Source organism: Alligator mississippiensis, chromosome 4, assembly GCF_030867095.1.
Source record: "Alligator mississippiensis isolate rAllMis1 chromosome 4, rAllMis1, whole genome shotgun sequence".
Lineage (NCBI taxonomy): Eukaryota > Metazoa > Chordata > Crocodylia > Alligatoridae > Alligator > Alligator mississippiensis.
In genome coordinates, this window is record NC_081827.1 from 37,107,968 (window position 1) to 37,127,238 (window position 19,271).

General features: G+C 42.9%; 1 protein-coding gene across 1 annotated transcript; it reads left to right on the forward strand.

Annotated features, from left to right (window-relative positions):
* Positions 1-154: 154 nt before the first annotated feature.
* CRELD2 (cysteine rich with EGF like domains 2) lies at positions 155-19,048 on the forward strand. Its single transcript, XM_006267808.4, has 10 exons — positions 155-372; positions 842-924; positions 2,262-2,372; positions 6,059-6,150; positions 7,207-7,383; positions 10,029-10,127; positions 11,425-11,508; positions 12,445-12,540; positions 13,601-13,738; positions 18,464-19,048. Exons 1-10 carry the CDS (start codon positions 199-201, stop codon positions 18,520-18,522), a joined length of 1,113 nt encoding a protein of 370 aa, XP_006267870.3. The 5' UTR covers positions 155-198; the 3' UTR covers positions 18,523-19,048.
* The last annotated feature ends 223 nt before the right edge of the window (positions 19,049-19,271 follow it).

Genomic DNA, 19,271 nt, shown 5'->3' on the forward strand with positions numbered 1-19,271 from the left:
ATGGCCGGTCTTCCGGCCAATCTCCGCCCTCGGCACACACGTGGACTTGCCATTGGCCCTTAGCGTGGCGAGCTCGGATTGGACCACGTCCCGGCGCCTCGGCGCCTCTGCCAATGGGCGCGGCCGGCTGGCGCCTGCGCGGGGCTGACGCGGAAATCCGAATGGGGCCGGCGGGCCGGCACGGCGCTGCGCTGTGGGATGGAGTTGCCGGTGGTGCTGGCGGGCGCGCGCGGGGCTGAGGCGCCCCGCGTCATGGGGGCCGCCGCGCTCCTGCTGCTGATGTGCGTCGCGCTCCTCCTGCCGCCGCCCGGCGCCGCGCGGCTCCGCCTGGCCTGCGACACCTGCCGCGGCGTCGTCCACAGGTTCGAGCAGGTGCGTGCGGGCGCCGCGGCCGACTGCGGCAAGGGGGGCCTGTCACCCCCTCTCCCTGCCCCATCACCCCCCCCCCGTCACCCCAATATCCCCTTCCTCTTCTCGTCCCCATCACCCTGTCACCCGCATCATCCCCCTTCTCATCCCCCCCATCACCCCTTCCCCTTGTTCACCCCAGCCCCATCATCCTGCCCTTGTCACCCTCATCTGCCCCCCACGAGCTCTCCTCTTGTTACCCCAGTGGCCCCTACCCCCCCCATTCCCTCCTATGACCTCTTCACTCTCCCCTAGTCACTCTGCCCCCTATCATCCCTGTTGCTCCCTCCTCCTGCCACCCTGCCCCATCAGCTCCCCTCTCTCCCCTCCCCCCGTCTCTGTGGGTGAGGGGAGCATCCATCGAGGCCGTAGGTGCAGGAGCCACTGTTCTGGGCTGCGCCTGAAGCGGGGTTTCCTTCCTGTCCCCCCACAGGGCTTGGTGGACACTGCCAGGAAGAACTTTGGGGGTGGCAATACCGCATGGGAGGAGAGGGCGCTCTCCAAGTACGAATCCAGGTAAGGGCAGCTGGCAGCACCTGCCTTGCAGCTCCGTGGCTGGTCTGTGCCAGAGCCAAGCTCACGAGCAAAGCTGCCACATCCTTGAACTTCTGAGTGTTCATTGCTGCTTTATTTTTTTTCCTGTCCCGCAGCTCATGCCCACCCAGGCTTGCAGCTGGTGAGGGAGGCTGTAGCTCAGCATTTAGCCTCTGCATTTTGGTTAGCAGTGACAATCATGGAAAGCGAAGCTCCACATTCTCAGCTGTTAAGTTGTAGAAACTTGGAGGTGTGGGGCTGGAAGGAACCTCCAGAGGTCATCTAGTGCAGTGGCAATCAAAATGCCTTTTGTGCCAAGACACATTTGTAAACATCAGTAGCAAGTCCCAACCCAGTGCTGCTCACTCCTGACCCGCTGCCCACTGCCCTAGTGTGTGGGGTAGGGGGGGCTGTGCGGGACATGGGGTTCTTGAAGCAGCCCCTCGCAGGCTGGAACTCTGCCATCCTGCAAGGGAAAAGCCAGGATTGCCCATGTTTTTCTCCTTCAACGGAGAATCCATTTTTAAAGTTTGTTTGCAACTCTTTCATGTAGTCTTGCAACCCACTTCTTGGTCATGACCCACAGGTTGAGAAACAAGGATCTAGCCCCCCCCGCCGAGACAGGATCATCCCTATCCAAACCATCCTGTATGCTCAATAGTCCAAACTCTACATAAGACACCTACCCTCAGCCCTCTGAATACATTTTAGTCAGTTGATCTCATGGATTTCTCTCCAGACTGTCAGAGAAGCCTTAAACTCCGTATACTGGAGGTTTCATTGAATCATAGAGAAGTAGAGCTGGAAGGGACCTCCAGAGAAGAGTTATCCAAAGACACAGACTTTCCTTATTTTTCCCCCTAAAATTGAGAACATACATGTATTTCCTCGATATGTATCATCAGATATCTGCTAGTTTCAACTTTGGTCTTTCTTCTAATTTGCATATCTGGTATTGAATTTCAGTTTGAGTACTGCAGTGCAAACGAAGAACTCTTAGAGATGCGAGCTATTAGCAGGTTGATGGACTTGTATTGCCCGACATAGGCTTATGTATCTTTTATTAGAAGAACCTGTAAAAATCTGTATTAAAAAAAAAAATTGATTTTATGTAATTTGGCACTTTGATTCAGTGCAATGTCTGCTAATTCTTTTTTAACAAGTGATTCCATAAAACTGCCTTTATCACAGAACTGGCCCAGATGAGACAAAAACCTGATAACATACCAAACTTTTAGGGGTCGATGTCTAGATACTTTGCAATCATATGTTTTCTTTAAAAGTAACTTGTGGCTTTCCTTCCCTCCCCTCATTTCTAGTGAAATCCGTCTTGTAGAAATCATAGAAAACCTGTGTGACAGCAGTAACTTTGAATGCAACAACATGGTAGAAGAGCATGAAGAACATATAGAGAAATGGTGGTTCAAACTGTAGGTAACAAAGCTTCTGCTGACTTCGGCTATTTGAAAAACCAAATGCAAATTTAGCGCGCAACCTGTGTTTAATATCACGTGTCCCTCTCCTAAATGAGATGCACACCTCTTTTCCTTTATTCTACCCTTCAAAAACAGACCTTTCCTTTTAAGTACAATGTTTTCACAGAGAAAATGTAGGCAAGCTGCACTTCAGCTGGGGGCAGGGGAAAGCAAAAACCTGTGGCTGTTCTCTTCATCCTATAGCTGTAGAACAGGGCAGGTGTTGCTGGCTGTACTGAACTGCCAGGCCCCTTTTCTTGAGCTGAGCTGTGTCTGCACCCAGCAGTGCGTACCAGGTCAGCTGTGGGCTTGACGCTAGCCAGCATCACCTGTGGTGTCAAGTGAGTGCCCACCTAGCTTGAGTAGAGGGGCTAGATATGCTTTTTGGCTCTGGAAGGATTGAGCTCTCAGCTAACCTGGCAAGTGCTGCTGTGCCTGCCAACCCAGTTCAGCTCAAGAAGAAAAGAAAGCTATTTGGCACAGACATTGACACCTGTCCCCTCAGCTGAGGGGCAGGTTCTGTTCGAGCTGGTCTGGCCCCTCTTCAAACTGAGTGGGCAACTAGAAGCACCTGGCAAGCCAAGTATCTACCCAGCTTGTTAAGTGGAGCCAAGCAGTTCAGGGCTCAGCTAGCAGCACCTGCTGAATCAGCTGAGGGCCTGATGGAGCAGAAGTGCCAGGTCCTTTTATCCTACCTGGGTAGTCCTTCAGCTGACTCAGCAGGTGCCACTGGCTCCCCGTCTGGCTCAAACAGGCTGGGCAGCATGGCTCCTGCAGAATTGGGCCCTCATTGAAGACGCACCTCAATTTCAAACATCTAGTTTTCAGAAAAAAGGTGCGTTGTAAGTAAATATGGTATATTTGTAGGCAGTGCAATATTGTGTTTTGCTGAGAGAAGTGTCCATAAGTTAGAGGTTCAAAACCATGTCCTAGAGTCACAGTGATGTTACTGTGAGGGTATTTCATATTATACTTCGTTCTAAAGGATTTAAAAGTACTAGTTATGTATGTGTTTACACCTTCATGAAATGTTGCTGCCAGTAGAAAATAGTGTCCAACTGATGCACGGTATGGTAGCAAAAGAAAAGTCCTCATGCCTAAAGGCACCACATCAAACTTTTCCCTGAAAAAAAAAAATATCATTTTTATTCAGATACAAGATGAGGTTCCCCCTCCAATTGGCATGTGGGGAAAAGCCCCTCATCTTTATAATCACATACAAGGAAGCCTTATCAAATACATTGTTTATCATGTAACTGCTGCCAAAAGCAGCATGTGTTCAGCAGTAGAAACCAACTATGAAGTTGATTTAAAAACAGCCAACACTGAACATGACTATAAAACATATTTGGCAAACATGCTGGTGGAACCCTTTTGTGTGGCCCTTCAAAAAAAAAAAAAAAAAAAAAAAAAAAAGAAAGACAACCAATTCCTCCTAGAAGGGAGCAAAGTACTGCATTACCAGGATGGTACTCTGAGAGGCTGTATCGAGCTCTGACACGCTCCCCCAGTGCCCAAAGTACTGATGGGAACCTACCACAAAGACAGGCCAGTGAAGTCGATCTCAATAAGATATATGGCAGTGCCCATTAAGCACAATCCCCCTCAGTGCCAACTCTTTCAAGTCATGGTGAGCCTACTACATTGAATACATTTCGACTTCCTCTTCCCTGAGGACAGCTGAGCTGCATCTTTCTTCCCATTTCCAGTGATTACCGTTTCTTCACCAGCCTTAAATTCCTGGCAAACATCACCAAGTGGGGGCCCCAGAAGCCTTCCATCATCCTCTCTTTCAGCCTGTTGCATGTCACTAGTGTGGTGCTGCCTCCCATGAGGTAAACAGGTTGCCCTGCGCCTCAGCTGCATATACATTTTTGGAGCATCCCAGGACTCATGACAAGAACACTTAGTTCCAGTCATGCATGGGGCAGTAGGGGAACTAATTAGCACCTGGATCCCTTGGGGGGTGTATCTGGAGTACATACATAGGGCACCTATATGTGAGCAGCAAGGCTTGTGTATTTAATTGAGTGGTAATGGAGTGTGGTAATTATCTACGCTCCAGCAGACTAGCATCTTGTGTATCAGCAAACCCACGCTTAAAAATAGTGGCGGGTGCACTTTAACTAAAGCTCATTGAATGAGATTTAGTTACAGCGCCCTGCTGCCATTTTTAAGCATGGGCTTGCTGATACATGAACCGCTGAGGGTGCTTTAATTAGAGCAGCTCTTGCAGCTTCTTCTGTCACAGGACCCCAGGTAAGGTCGCTATGGCAAGCCCAAGTACTGGCTCTAGCCTCTCCTACCCCACCCGTGGCAATTTGCTGTGTGCCAGAACACACATGCAGAGGCATGCCTGAGGACAACTAGCAGTGGCACAAATATGTTCTCATATGCATATAAGAAAGCATAACTTATTTCTCTGCACATTCTGTCTGTCACTGAGAAAATGTGACCTCTTGGATAGTAAATTTTACATGTTTGATGGGCAAGTCCCCAGACTATGACAAATGTTCATCGCTGCACATAATTTTTATAGTCCTTTTCACAAGTACTTTTTTCAATATATAATATTCTCTTGATTTCTTTTTTCTTTCTGAAAACGTAAAAAATGATATTAACCATATGGAAGATTAAGTAGTCTGCAGTAATTTGGAGTTGTAACAAGATGGAGAGAAAGTGAAGCAGAAATTCTTGTTATAAAAATAATAGCCTAGGACCCTGATCTTCCTGGATGATTATACAATTACTGTTGTAGGTTTCAGTAGGTTTTCTGTTCACTAAAATGACCGGGAATTCTTTGTATCCTGCAGTAGGAAAATCAAGTCCTCAAACTGAAACTGGTCATACCTAAACCTTTTTTATGCATACCTGTATATATTGGGGCTAGCTATTGAACCTGCTCTTCTATTTGTATTGGTTCAACAGAGTAAAATCTCATGCTTTGTAATTTCAGTCTGGTTTCTCGTATGTTTTTACTCTCAAAACTAATGAATACAGCAGAAAGGAAATGAATGTTGAATTGGAGTGCATCTGTGTAGGCTTCTTGGGGTTTTTTAATATAATTCAGGTACTGAGGTTGCAGTAACTTAACGTTTAAGGAAATCTAATGTTCTTATAGCTGTTTTTACCTGTATTGGGCATGCAAACATGAAGAAGGTCAAACTGATATATATATATACAAAGTTAGGGTGAATTTTTGCTGTTGTCCACACTATATTCCATAATATTAAGAGGAAAACAGACCAAGGGAGCACTCCAGCTGGCTCTTTCTTATTTCTTGTTTCTTTATATTAAATATAAGCTACAAAAATTAAGTAAATAATAATACATTATTCTCCAAAACTTAATTTAACAACTGGATTAGGGAACAAATTTTGGCATCCAGCAACTAGTCACCAAGTAATTAAGATATAATGATTATACTAGCTTTCTTCTAAATCACTCCTGACTTTTTTCAGGTTCTAGAACTACACAAAGCTGTTATTGGATGTAGAAAGGAGAGATGGGAGTCTGGAAGATAAAGTTCACTCGCTGAAATGATTAAAGTTTTATGTGACCCTGCATATTTTGTAAATTGAGATCTGGTGAATTAAGTAATGATTCCTATAATGAAGAAATGTAATATCTTTATTATACAGAAAGAAGAAGTATCCTGACTTATTTAAGTGGTTTTGTATAGAAACTATTGAAGTTTGCTGCCCTACTGGAACCTATGGACCAGACTGCCTTGGTATGTTCTCTTAAGTTTTCTTAAGTTTAACAGTATGTAGTGTTTTTAATTGTGGGGCTGTTAACTCAGTTTTGTCCCATTTTCTTGGTCTGGCCTTCCTGAACTGTTTTACTAAATTGAATATTGCTGGTGTCTCCTAACTGGTGAAGCTGGTGAAGTCCATATCCAAAGAGATAAGCAGGAGCAGCAGTAACTTGGGGTGGGGGATTAGGCAAAGAAGAATAGTAAAGGCCCCAGTATCTGTACTTACCAGATACATTACGAGTACCAGAACTACCCAGAAGTGTTTGTGTGTGGTAGCAGTTAATGAGGTGGGGGGAGGGGGAGGGGGAAGGGCAGCAGTTGAGCCGACAGTAGAACAGCAGCCTGGAGTCTAAAGGGCGAAGAAGCAAACAAACCCATAGTCGAGGATCACAGAGAACGGAGTGGGGGCAGGTAGAGAGTGCTGGAGGAAGCATGTCTGGTAGCTGATTCATTAAGAAGGTGGGTTATGAAAAGAATGGGTCAAATCAAGTGATTCTGCATAAAGAGCAATACCTCTGCCCCCTTTTATTAAATGATAGGCCAGGGAGACCCTATAAAGGGGTGTCAGAGTAGAAATCTAACTACAGAATTGACTTGTCCTTTAAAATAATTGTCTGTCTGCAGTTTGCAATATGTTCATTTGTAGTATTTCGTTTATCTTCTAATGTTATGCAAGTTGCTAAATAGGTGAACCCTGGTTGAAAGAATTCCAGCTGGGAAATTAATTTGCTTTCCTGAACAAGCAATTCTTTTAGGAACCAAAATTTGCTCCTTCAGAACTCCAGTTATCAGATAACGCAGCGCTAGTCATTTCATACTGGTACTAGTTACATAGCCACAAAATCACCTTTAAACGTTTGGAGTTTTCACTTGGAGAGTGCAGTGGGGTAACAGTTGGAGGGAGGAGGTAAGTGGAAAAAAAAGTAGAAAATATTACTCATTTTAAACATGGCTAAATTTCAAGGGGTTCCCCATTCTGTTCCCCCCCTTCCCCTCACTAAATCATTCTAAATTATCTTTGCCTTTTTTTAGCTTGTCGCGGTGGGTCAGAAAGGCCTTGCCATGGAAATGGCCAGTGTGATGGAGATGGCACTAGAAGTGGGGATGGAACATGTAGTTGTAACAAGGAGTATGCAGGAGACTTCTGTCTAGACTGCTCTGATGGTTATTACAATACTCTGAAAAATGAAACGCATTCTGTTTGTACAGGTAACTAAGTTTGATGTGCTTGTATCTTTGTATTTCTTTCATATTAACTATTGAATAACTTACAGGTTTCTAAAACAAAGTATAAAAAATTTATTAAGAGCTTCAAGAAATGAAAGAGATGGGAATGATGACTTGTCTTAACAGCTGGGCATAACAGTCATTCAGACTGCTTCTCTTGTGGTGGTGCAGTCTCTGAGGATATGGCATGCTCTTCTGAACTGTCCTTTTTTTATTCGTGTTCAACATGAAGTATTAATACGTGATGAGATTCAAGAAATCTTGAGCCGTTTCCCATGTAGTAGGCTGTTTCATTTTTGCCTTACCTTATTTCTTGGATATTTTAGCCAAAAATGAACTTTAACTTTGGTTGCATCTGATATATAATGCAGTTTTCTTTTAAAATTAAGTTAAGTTGTGAAGTTGCGTTCTGTTAGTCTAATAAAATGTATTTTGGCTCTTTAAATTTTACAAATTAAAATACTGTTATATCCAGCTTTTTAATTTGCAATTCAGCCCAAAGCAAACTTATGTAGGAGATAAAAAGCCTGAGTATTGCATTTAATGAAAATGTTACTTAATGGCCATGTGTACACATGCATGTACACATGACTAAATTTCATGTGCATTAAGCAATTTTTGGCAGGTGTCTACATATGCAGGGACTTGGTACTAAGGTTAGTGCCACATCCCTGCAGTCCTGCCATGTGCACCTAGTGGCTGGGCAGACCCAGCACTAAAGTTAGTGCTGTGCGGGCCAGGCCCCGATCCCACCTTTGTCACCATGTGCGGTGGCGATTCCGATCTCATTCCCGTCGCCATGTGTGAGCCGGGGGCGAGCCGGGCCCGTCTTCGTTGCACGCGGGCTGTGGCCGGCAGCCCGGGCACGCGGGGCTGGAGAGAACTGCGGGGCGGTTTAGTGCATGAGAGTTAGAATTAGCTACGGAGGCATAGTGGTTGATTGAAAAGATTGTTTACTTACACCCAAAGATGGTATTGGTGTAGGCTGGATAGGTTTCCAGGCACAGCTCCCTCTTGGATCCTCACTAGAGGAACACGACAAATCGATTGCTCCCACGGAGTTGTTCAGGCGCCGCGGGTCCGGTTCGGTTCCCAGGTCCCCCAGAGCTGTTAAGACTCCATGGGTTCGAAAATTGGGTTCGGTTAGGTTCGAAAAGTTTCCCCGGAGTTACTTAGGCTCCGCGGGTCCAAAGTTACAGGAAAGGGATACATCTAGGATTGCGCTTGGCGACGGGGAGAGGCGAGAAGCGAAAGCTCCATAGGCTCGGTTCCATTGCCTCTATTGCCTGCTTAGGGGAGGCGCGTTGGGTCCGCGAGGGTCCGCAGCGCTTGGAGATCTTCACACAGAATCTCTCTCGTCCTCCCTCCTCCGACTTGGGCGGAAACTACCCAAGCCTTTTGTATGGCTAGCAAGCCAATCGCTAGCCGCCACGTGTGCCTACATTAGGAATTGGCCAATAACGTAGCGTGAATCCTAATACAAATGGCGGGAACTTCTTTACAGCGTACATCACTACGATGCAAAAGAGATGCACACTGCAAAGAAGCTATAATCTGCCAGGAAATCCCCTGTTGCACCAAAGTTCTCTCTTGCAGCAGAGAACTCTACCGTGCAAAGAAAGCGACAAATTGGCAGGAAATGATTTAGCGGTGCCGAAACACACACACAAACAAAAAATCACACCTTTGGGTTGTGACAAGTGCTAGGTCACTTCTACATGTGCGTTAATGCACTTTAACTAATCACGCCAGATTTGATACCTACATTTGCAGGTATCAAATTTAGGCCTAATTTTGCCACTTTTAATGCTCGTTAAGGGCATAGATATGTAGACACCCGCCTGCAACGTGCATTAAATTAAGCTAATGCTCAGTAATGTGCCTCGTGTAGATGCGTCCCAATGTTAACTACATTATTTTATAATGTAATTATGTAGCAGTGTTTCCAGGCGACTTGCTTGACGTTATGATGTAAACAAACATATCCAAAAGAACCACATCTTAATCTTGGATTTATAGCATGTTTTGCCATGCCTTGATATCAATGTTACCTCAAACTATGGTCTCCTAAATAGGTACAAAATAAAGTAGGTTTGTTGACTCACTTAGTAGAGATGCTGAGTTAGTGTTTGACAGATGCCACAGCACAGTGGAATTGACCAAAGAACTGTCTTTTTCCAGATTAAATTTTTCCTGATGGCTTTCAGTTATCAGAATCACATGGCACTTTTCCAAGCAGAATGTCACTAACCCATCTGTACTTGCCAGTTTCTAATGTGGCTTACTGTTCTGCTTACATTAGTTTTTTGTTTCACCTGAATTCACACTCTTATCTCTACAAACACTTCTATCTTTTGTAAAAAACCTGTGGCTTTATTTTACTGTTGCTGTTTTTAAGTGGATGTTCTTTTCCACACCTTAGGTGTCTGTGCTTTGGTAGTGAAGGGAATGGCTTCTATATAAAATTGGTAAACTTCCTTCTACTTCTGCAGAATAAAAAGAGAATGCAAGTGTCATGTTGCAGTTTCTGGTAAACCTGGTATAATTTCTTGAAGGAAAAAGTTGTTTGAAACACTAACATACATCAGCTGTATCTAACTTTAACCATGCTCAAAATCTCTCCACAGCTTGTCATGCTGCCTGTAAAACTTGCACTGGTTCAACTAACAAAGATTGCGAGGCCTGTAAAGAGGGTTGGACCATGAACGAAGAAGCAGCTTGTGTGGGTAAGTCAGTCCTAACCCAAATGAAGGCCAAGAAAACAGTTTTTGTTTGTTTGGGTTTTTTTGGTACTAACTCGATGATGAGATAAGGCCACATCAAGTTAAAACTCTTCTATAAGGGCACCCTATACTGGGGTGGGCAACGTTTTTGGGCAGAATGCCAAAAACTCCCTCAACCTCGACTTGTGAGATCTTTGTGTACTGGGGCCAGGTGTGGGGGGCAGCCGCAAGGGGCCCAATCCTTATTGTGGCAGTGCAGCCCTGGCCCCTTCCCTGCTGTCTGCCTTGAGGCACGCATGCCAAACAAAATGCCTTTATGTGCCACACTGGCAACCATGCTGGTAGTTGCCTACCCCTGTCCTATGCTACTTTTCTGGGAATCTGGTTAGGTGCGTCCTGTACATCATATTTCTTGATTCTTAACTTCTAATATGCATGTTAACATAGGATTTCTCACTTTATTTAACAACTCTTAAAGTACCGCAAGCAATTAGCTTGTTATCTCTAGACTATCTGCAGTGACATGTATAACTTAATTGAATGATACATGTTTAAATTTTAGTTAAAATACCTTATGTGGCATTAGTGTGTGAGAAGTTGTTTAGATTTGATTATTTCTTGTGCAGAAAAATGAGAAGCTTTCCCATACTACTTTACAGTTTACCGGATATATTTTGGCGGTATATTTCTTTGAGGATCTTGTATAGAAGCCAGCTATACTTTTTTTTTCCTTATTGTTGGATGCAAATTATCACACAGTACTTTTTAAATGCTTAATTTCTTAGAAAGACAGACAAAAATCTCTTTTTATAAGCATCTCAAGGGTCACTGAAATACAAAATATTGAGCACTTAACTCTTAGTATCAGGATTTTCTGTTATTACTGCTGCAGTATTAATAGTTGTCTGTACTTGGTAGGTGGCGACAAGTTCTTGATTACGTCCTGATTTTTTTTTCAGCCTTACGTAATTAATTAAAAAAAAATTAAATCCATAAAAAGAAAATGTAACGCCCTTTGGCAATACTAAGCAGGTTGGATTGGATTGCCAATCAGATCGATACATCAAATGGCCTTTCCCATATTTGATGGGGAGAAATATTGCTCAAATTGCATCATAAGAAAAATCATATGGCCCCATTAGGACAGCTGATGATTTCAGCTGCTGCCACACCTTTATGGGCAACTATATTATAGAACATTATGGCCTGTATGAAATTATTGTAACCTGTGTGGATGAACATTATTTTTGCTTTTAAATAAATTTCACACTTGTAGCTGACCTATACCTCTTTGTTTCAGATGTGGATGAGTGTGCTGCAGAAGCTTCTCCTTGCAAAGATGACCAATACTGTTTAAACACAGATGGATCTTTCTCATGCAAAGGTGTCCTTCTCAATATGTTTGGCCAATATATGGAATTACTTCTATGTATAAAGGAGCAAATGCTCTTATTTTCTTTTGCTAGATAAGAATGAAAGTTGCTGTAAAATACCCATATTAACAAATATTTTTTCCATCCTAAATGCAAGTTAAAAGAGAATTTGCTAAAGTGTGTAGTTCTTTGCATTCTATTCATAATTACATTTTGTGTCGTGGACCTTCAGATAAGCCAGTGTACTTTTTCAAATTATTGGAATTTTTTGCTGTTCAGAATCTGAATACACAATAGTAGTTGTATAGTGCAGTTTGTGAGATATCATGGCTAGGTGATAAGTCAGAACTTTGTTTATGTTGCAGTTTTTTGTATTTGTGGTAGTAAGTATAGTTACCCCTGAAATATTACTAGCTGCTGCTAGCTGCTTGCTCATAATTCGGACAAACATTTCTGAGGGTGAAAAATTCTCTGTTTGTTTTTGACTTGGATAGTTAGGGGTGGGGAGAAAACTTCAACTTTTTCTTGTGAATAGAGCAAAAACAATGTAAACTGACATTGCTGCCTTGTTAAACCCTCAGCCAGTTTTCTGCAAAATAGCTGAAGCTCTTTAGCTCAGTAATCGGTAATCTCCACAACACAGTTTCTTCCTATTTTAATTAATTGTTCTTAAGCAGAGGAATCTGAATTTTAAGGTATAAATTTAAATGCACAACAAAAGCCCATTGAAAGCTCAGTTGGATACAGACTATTCTACTGGTAAAACACCAGATGTATTGGAGTTCCAATCCTGACTAGGATCTCTAGACACTATGGTAGTATGAACAGGATGAAAGTAGTTCTGTGCCTTGAAATTCTTTCTTCCTTGTGCACATGGATTTGTCAGCTTAGTTCAGGTTACAGTTTTTTGTTTATGTTCCAATACTCACTTATGGTTTTTGTTTTAGCATGTGATGTTAGCTGTGTAGGCTGCACAGGCGAAGGCCCTGACAAATGTAAAGACTGCATGTCGGGATACATAATGGAAGATGAAAAGTGCACAGGTTGGTTGGAATTTGAAGTCATACTTAGTATACTGTAGTAAACTTGTGGCTTCAGTATCTTATGGTCCAAGTGTTGAGTATAATGTTAGTCTGCTTCAAATCTTGAACACACAATATTTCATAAAAGTTTTAGAGTATTCCTTTTGTTTCGAGTAGCAATAAAAAACCTTTCTAATAAACACTGTATAAATTGTTAAAGGCCTAAAGGCTCGGCACTGCTACAAAAGGAGCAAAGCATTGTTTAACTCGTACCAGGAACAATTACATTTAAGTGCTTGGAAAATAGTGACAGAAAAACTATAGTCACAGGATTCAAACATTCCCTAATGATTTGTGTCCTGAATAACATTTTTATCATGAAGAATCTTAGCTCCACTTTTTAGACTTGATTCACATTGGGATCTGACAGATACCTTAAATGTGTTGCATGGATTCCTTATCTCCTGTTAATCTCATTGGAGTGTCATTCCAAACTTAAATAAGATTTCAGTATCAACAAAAAAAAAATATTCCACTTGTGGTGATAAACGATACAAAAACATATGTAATGTTGATAGTTGTTGGAAATGAGACCTCGGGGAAATAACAGTTATTAGGGGAAAAAATGAGAAGATGGAAAGTGGTGAGGAACGGAATTAAAGTGTATTGGGGCCTAAAGAAGGTACTTGGCAACTGAATATCACCATAAGATTCCAAAAAAGCTTAATTTACTACGTAGCCCATAATATCATCTTGCTATCTATGCAGCTCTTTCATTGACATAAATGGGAGGTCGATGTATGTTGAGATAATAAATCGTGAATTTATACCACATTCCATGGACTGTAAAGGAACATGGAATCCAGCACCATGAGGTGAAGGTTGAATTTGACCCCTAAGTCCAAAGGTTCCTGAGCAAAGCCAAGTATTGGGGGGGATAGCATTTCTCCCTGACATAGTATTAAGGAACAATAAATTATTCATGTGCTAGAAATTCCTTGAATTATATTAAGTTTTTTTTAGGGCTGGGTACAAAGTTTTCACTGGTTGAAATAATGTTTTAAAACCACTTTTTCCTCAGATATGAATGAATGTAATCTTGCCGAAAGTGTATGCGTAAGAGAAAATGAAGACTGCGTTAATACCTCAGGCAGTTACAAGTGTATATGCTCGGAAGGCTTTGAAGAAAAAGATGGAACATGTGTTCAGACAAAAGCAGGTGAGAGGCTTCTTAAATCAGTGCCCAAAATGAAGTGTTCTAGATCTACTTCAGTGGGGATGTCTAACAGATTACAGTAAAAGTTGCAACTACCGTACAGTTTTTGTAGATACTGGCTGTGTCTTTGAGATGCTGAGAGCTCAGTCATTACTGCACAGTCATTTAGTACTTGGAGTTACTGTGCAGTAACATCAGCAAATGGCTTTTTTGTAACACTGACTGCGCAGTAGCCCAAGACTTGTGCAGTAGTGTCACATCGCAGCTTTCTGCCATGCAGCACCACTGCTCAGTAGTCATGGGCTACAGCCCAGTCAACACCTTATGTAGACGTGGCTGTTGTGTCCTGTAAGGACCTGGGCACTCCTAGGTCAACCATGTGTATCCACCCATCATTCCCTAATCATAGGAGTTTGGTCCACCTAGTTTAAGTAGCTTATAATAAGAAGAGTTGCTCCCAGATATAAGTAACAATGACCTACAACAGCGGAGTGGGGAAGGCAGACTTCTTGCCAGATGTGCCACAAACAAGCCTCTCGGACTCCCTGAGTCCACTGCTCAATCCGATGCTCTGCTTTTTGGTTCTTACGCTGTACTTTCCAGGCAGGCTTGTTTTTTCTCCTTCTTGCCCTATCTACTGCTGTGCTACCTGCCTTCTCCCTGGTCTGCAATGTGCCTTGCACGGAGATAGCCAATAGCATAAGAATGGTCTGCAGGCCAAGTGACCTGTCATCCCAATCTGGCTGTGTACCATTGTGATCTGGTGCATGGGCCACATTATCTTGCCCATAGGGCTTCCCTCAAGTCCAAAAATTTGGCAGCTGCCATTTGCTTCCTTGCTGTGAAATTTTCCAGATCTTTTGGGGAGCCATGGGCTGGACGAGATGGCTCTGCAGGATGGATCTAATATTTGGGCTGGAAGTTGAGCACCCTTGGCATAGATAAATAGTACATTGCATAAATAATCCATGGGGTATAGGAAAGCTGTAATTACACTTGCCATGATTCACTCATACACATGAACATACTACATCAGCTGTCTTACCTTTTTGATAGGTTATACCCTAAACTTCAGCATAGTAGTCAGACCAGTAGATAGAACCACTAATGTTCAGACCCATTCTGGACTGAGCACTTTATTTGACTACCTTCTCTTGGCCTGTCCACTCTCCTGCCCAAAGTAAACATTCTGCTTTTTATTTATATATAAACCTTATATACCTTACATAATTCGTTTGAAACCCACTTTAGTTTAGCTCACTTGGCCATGCTCAGGCAGGAGATGGAAAATGTAAGGTTGTTTTTGAAGCTTTCACGCTATGCATATGCATTGTATTTATTTCATTGATCCAGTATCACTTCTTAAAAGCAATTTTACACCAGTCTGGCATTTTAAAAAGGTTTGTGTGTCAAGGTTGTTTTACACTTCCAGATTGGTGCAAAAGGCATTAGTATAGATAAGAAGCAAGTTTGATAACGTCTTTTTCCAAAATATTTGCTTTCTTTTTGTCTTGCACTAATTCATTTTTATTGTTCCTTTAAGGTATGTGTTTATATATTTGTCACCGTTAGTGTACCATTTTTGATCAGAAGCACATTCTCACAACCACAGTTCAGTGCATAAGGCAGTGGACTATGTAGCCAATTTAGCTAAACAAACTTAACGTGTATTTTTTAGATGGCTGCAAACTCATTAATCTGAGCTTTATTAATAATTTTGAAGCTGTAGGAAAAGACTGAAGTTGCAACTAAACCTCATCTTAATTCATGAACACGAGGATTGAATTCAGTCCGTCTGAAGTTTTTTTTTTCTTCCTATCTTATTTTGAATGCATATATATTCCTGAAATATTTAATTGGAAATTTTCGTGTATTTAAAAAAAATGCTTTTTGTGAACTAATTTAGACTAACTTGGCTTAATCCTACCTTGGAGATGCTTAAGAAAGAGCCTCTAGTGTTAAGGGGTCAGAAAATCCAAACCAGAGTTCTTCCAGTTTTCTGAAAGACTGATGGAAGTTCAGAAAAGAGCCAAAGAACAGCATGAAGTGTTGAAAATATTTTTTTACCAAATTACCTTTCCTTACAATAGAAGACTTAAGGAATTCAGTCTGTGTATTTCTTCAGAGAGAGAGTTGTGGGGAACATATACAATCTGAGAAACTCCTACAAATAGAAGTATCTTATTCTGAAGAGCTCATTTATTTTTATCAGCCAAAATAATAAGTACTTTTGAACCTTGAAATAGGGTTAAAATTAGCGTGGAACTAACGTATAGAATTCACTTTGAAAGAGACTTTCCCACTTGAACTTTTAATGCAGCAAACCTGTCTAAGATGGAATCGCAAAGTTTAGGGAAAAGTGTTACTGTTCTTGCAAGTTTTCAGGCTTGAAGTCAGAATTATCAGGTAAAAAATTATGGCTTGCATGAGCTCCCTTTCGCTATACAGTAGCCTCTTCTGTCATTAAATCTGTGGGAATGATTTTCTGCAACAGGCATCTTTAAACTCCTTCATCCTTCCCAGGTTTGAGCTACACTCTTTCAGTAAGTTTTACCACAGAAGCAGGTATACACTGATTATTTATGTAGTCTTTAGAAGAAATGCACTGGTGCTGCTACATTCCCCTTTCCCCCTTGCTCACCTTCCCCGTGGCTCAGTAGTATGTTCCCTCCTTTCATTAACCTCCTCCCCCACCTGCTACTGCAGTGATCTCCGGATGCATCAGGAGTAGGAGAAGCTTTAGAGCTCCTCTTGTCCCAATCCAGCTGTGCTGCATGGGGAGCTGGGCTCATCCTGGGACTGCAGCAGTGGGCAGGTTCCTCCTCCTTGCCCTGTCCCCCTAGGTGTTCCTGTCCAGTCTGGGAGCAGGTTCAGGGAGGAGGAACCTATTTACTGCTGTGGCTGAGCCCATCTTTCTCTGTAGCTCAGCTGGAACAGGGCAGGAGCAGCTCTGGAGCTTACTCTGCCCCTGAGACAGTGGCAGTGGGGAATAATGAGGGAGGGCACCTGCAAAATCCTAGATCTACCCATGCTTTGGAGTAAACCTTAAAGAATGCAACTGTGCTGCGCATGTTTTGTAATGTGAGGTAATGGAATTAACTTAGATTTCACCAGAATGCTGAAAGAAGCATTTCTTAACATGCTTGTTAAGTAGAGGTGCACCAGTACATCGGTCTATATCGTACTGGCACCAATAAAGAAAAATTTATGTAATTGGCTTTTTTTGGCTGATGTGGCCGATAATGTTGCCAATAAATGCTGTGTGCATATGCGTAGCTGCAACATGCACGAGGCCAGGAGTGTAGTCTGGAAGCTTGGAGACCAGCGTCTGGGTGGTAGGTCTGTGGAGGTGGAGGGGATGGGCATTTGAGGCCCCCATAGTGAGGGAGAGAGTGGGGCTGGGGTAGAGGTAGGTGCTGCAGGGCACGGTGTGGGTTGGAGCCATGGGCGGCTTGGGTGGGAGGTGGCTCTTTCTACTGTGCACATCCCCAGGGGAGGAATGTGTCCCCCGGATCTGCGTGCAGGGCGAGGGCGGGCTGCCTGTTGCATGCTTGGGGCTGGGGCTGCACCAGCCTCTTCCATGTTGGGGTCTGGGGTGGAGGCTGTGTTCAGGTTGGGTGGGCAGGGCAGGTGGCAGTGGTGCTGGGAAGGGGGTCTGCGGTGAATTTTGGGGTGGCTGTAGCCTACCCTGTAGCTCCCCTCCTAGCACCACCCTCGCCTTAAGCACAGCCCTGGCCAGCCCCCTCACCAGCAAGAACCCAGCGCATGCCCAAGCACGCAGTGACAACCTGCTTTCACCCTGTGCACAGATCTAGGGGGCCTGTGCTCCTCATGCATCCCCAGGGGGGTGTGCAGCGGTGGGAGCTGTCCCCTTGTGCCGCCCAGACAAGCTGTGCCCCACTGCTCCCCAGCTGTGTAGCACCTGCCGCAGCCTCAGCCCCACTACCTTTTTCATGGTGGGGATATCAATCTCCTTCCCCCGCACCGTCTCCCCAGCAGACTTACCAGCTGGATGCTGCTCTCCAAGCTGCCAGGTGCATATTGGCAATCGGATCGGTATTGGCCAACATGGCTGGTCAGTAATCAGCCATTGGTATCAGCCCCTAAAAATCTTTGTTGCTGCACCCCTATTTTGAAGTGTCATACTCCCCCCACTCAATTTAGGCTTTTTAAGTCATTGAAAAGCTGTTTTCCTAAGGATCTTGCCTCACTGCTTATGCATTTGGAAATTGGAAAGTTCAGTAGCTATAAAGCATTGAAAACAAGAACTTAGAATGGAAATAGCAGTGCTTCCACTATGAGTGTGTTCTCATTAGTTCCTTTAGAACATGAGTGATGGCGGGAGGATGAAATTGTAGTTGTTAGGGGGAATGAAACTCAGAGGAGAAAACCTATGTAGAGACAGGAAATGAGATAAGAGGAAGATAAGGGAGGGAAAAGCAGCAGCCTGAAGATGAGTATTTGCTGATTTACCATAACTAAAAAGTATTTAAAAAGATTAAGAACACAAGAAATGGAAAACTTAACATAGCAAAGGTTTTATAGCCTTCTACCCAGTTCATAAACTTCAAAGAGAGAATATTTCTGGCAGTTCCCCAGTTTATCTTTCAGTACTGTTTATTTCTTAGTACCCAAGTTATTTTTTCTTTATTGAGTTCTCAGAGTCAGGAAGTAACACAGAGTACTGGTTGTAACAAATAATTCTAACTAAGGTACTTGCTTTCACAGGAGAGGAAGAAGAGAGAGCAGTGACTACACCTCCTTCTCCTGGACATGAGGACTTATGATCTACATTCCAAACCAAAAGACAGTCATATCTACACCTTTAAGTTAATGGACTGAAGCTTTATGACCTGATAAACTGTGGAAATAGTATTAAATATGCAGATGGCCAGCATGATTATTTTGGAAAATGGTAATGAAAAATTGCCTTCAGCTGCATTTACCTAAGAAAGAATAAGGAAAATGCCACTTTTTATACAGATTTTTTTAAATAAAAAGCATCCTCATTCTAGATGGGTAAGTATAGACTGTTGGAGTAGAAATAATCAAAAATGAGTTGCATATGTCTCATTCTGGTGTCTACTAGAAATGATCATCCTCTTAGAAGGACTTAAATTTATCCTGCCCTACCTAACGAAACGAGATAAATTGAAACTGGGTATTTCCTGACATGGGAATTTTTCTATAGCTAGAATATGGCTTTTAGGAAATATTAAAGGGCATCATTTTAGAAAATACTCTTCCCTAGAAATGAAACAGAGTGCCTGATATTGCATTCAATAAAGTTTTATTTGTTGGTGCGTGTCATAAGCTATGAGAGATCTTTGTACACTCCTGTGTGGGCATGGAATTGGGAAGTAGGGGAGAGGCAAAAAGCATTTCCATAAGAGAGAACAGGGTCCTAATCATCCTAACAGACTCAGTGGTATGTTTCTTCATCCTGTTTAGAAAAGCAAGCAGCTCTGTTTATCCTAAGTAAAACTTGACATCAGTGCCTTTGGCTAGGTGCTGTAGATCCTGCATCTTGATAATC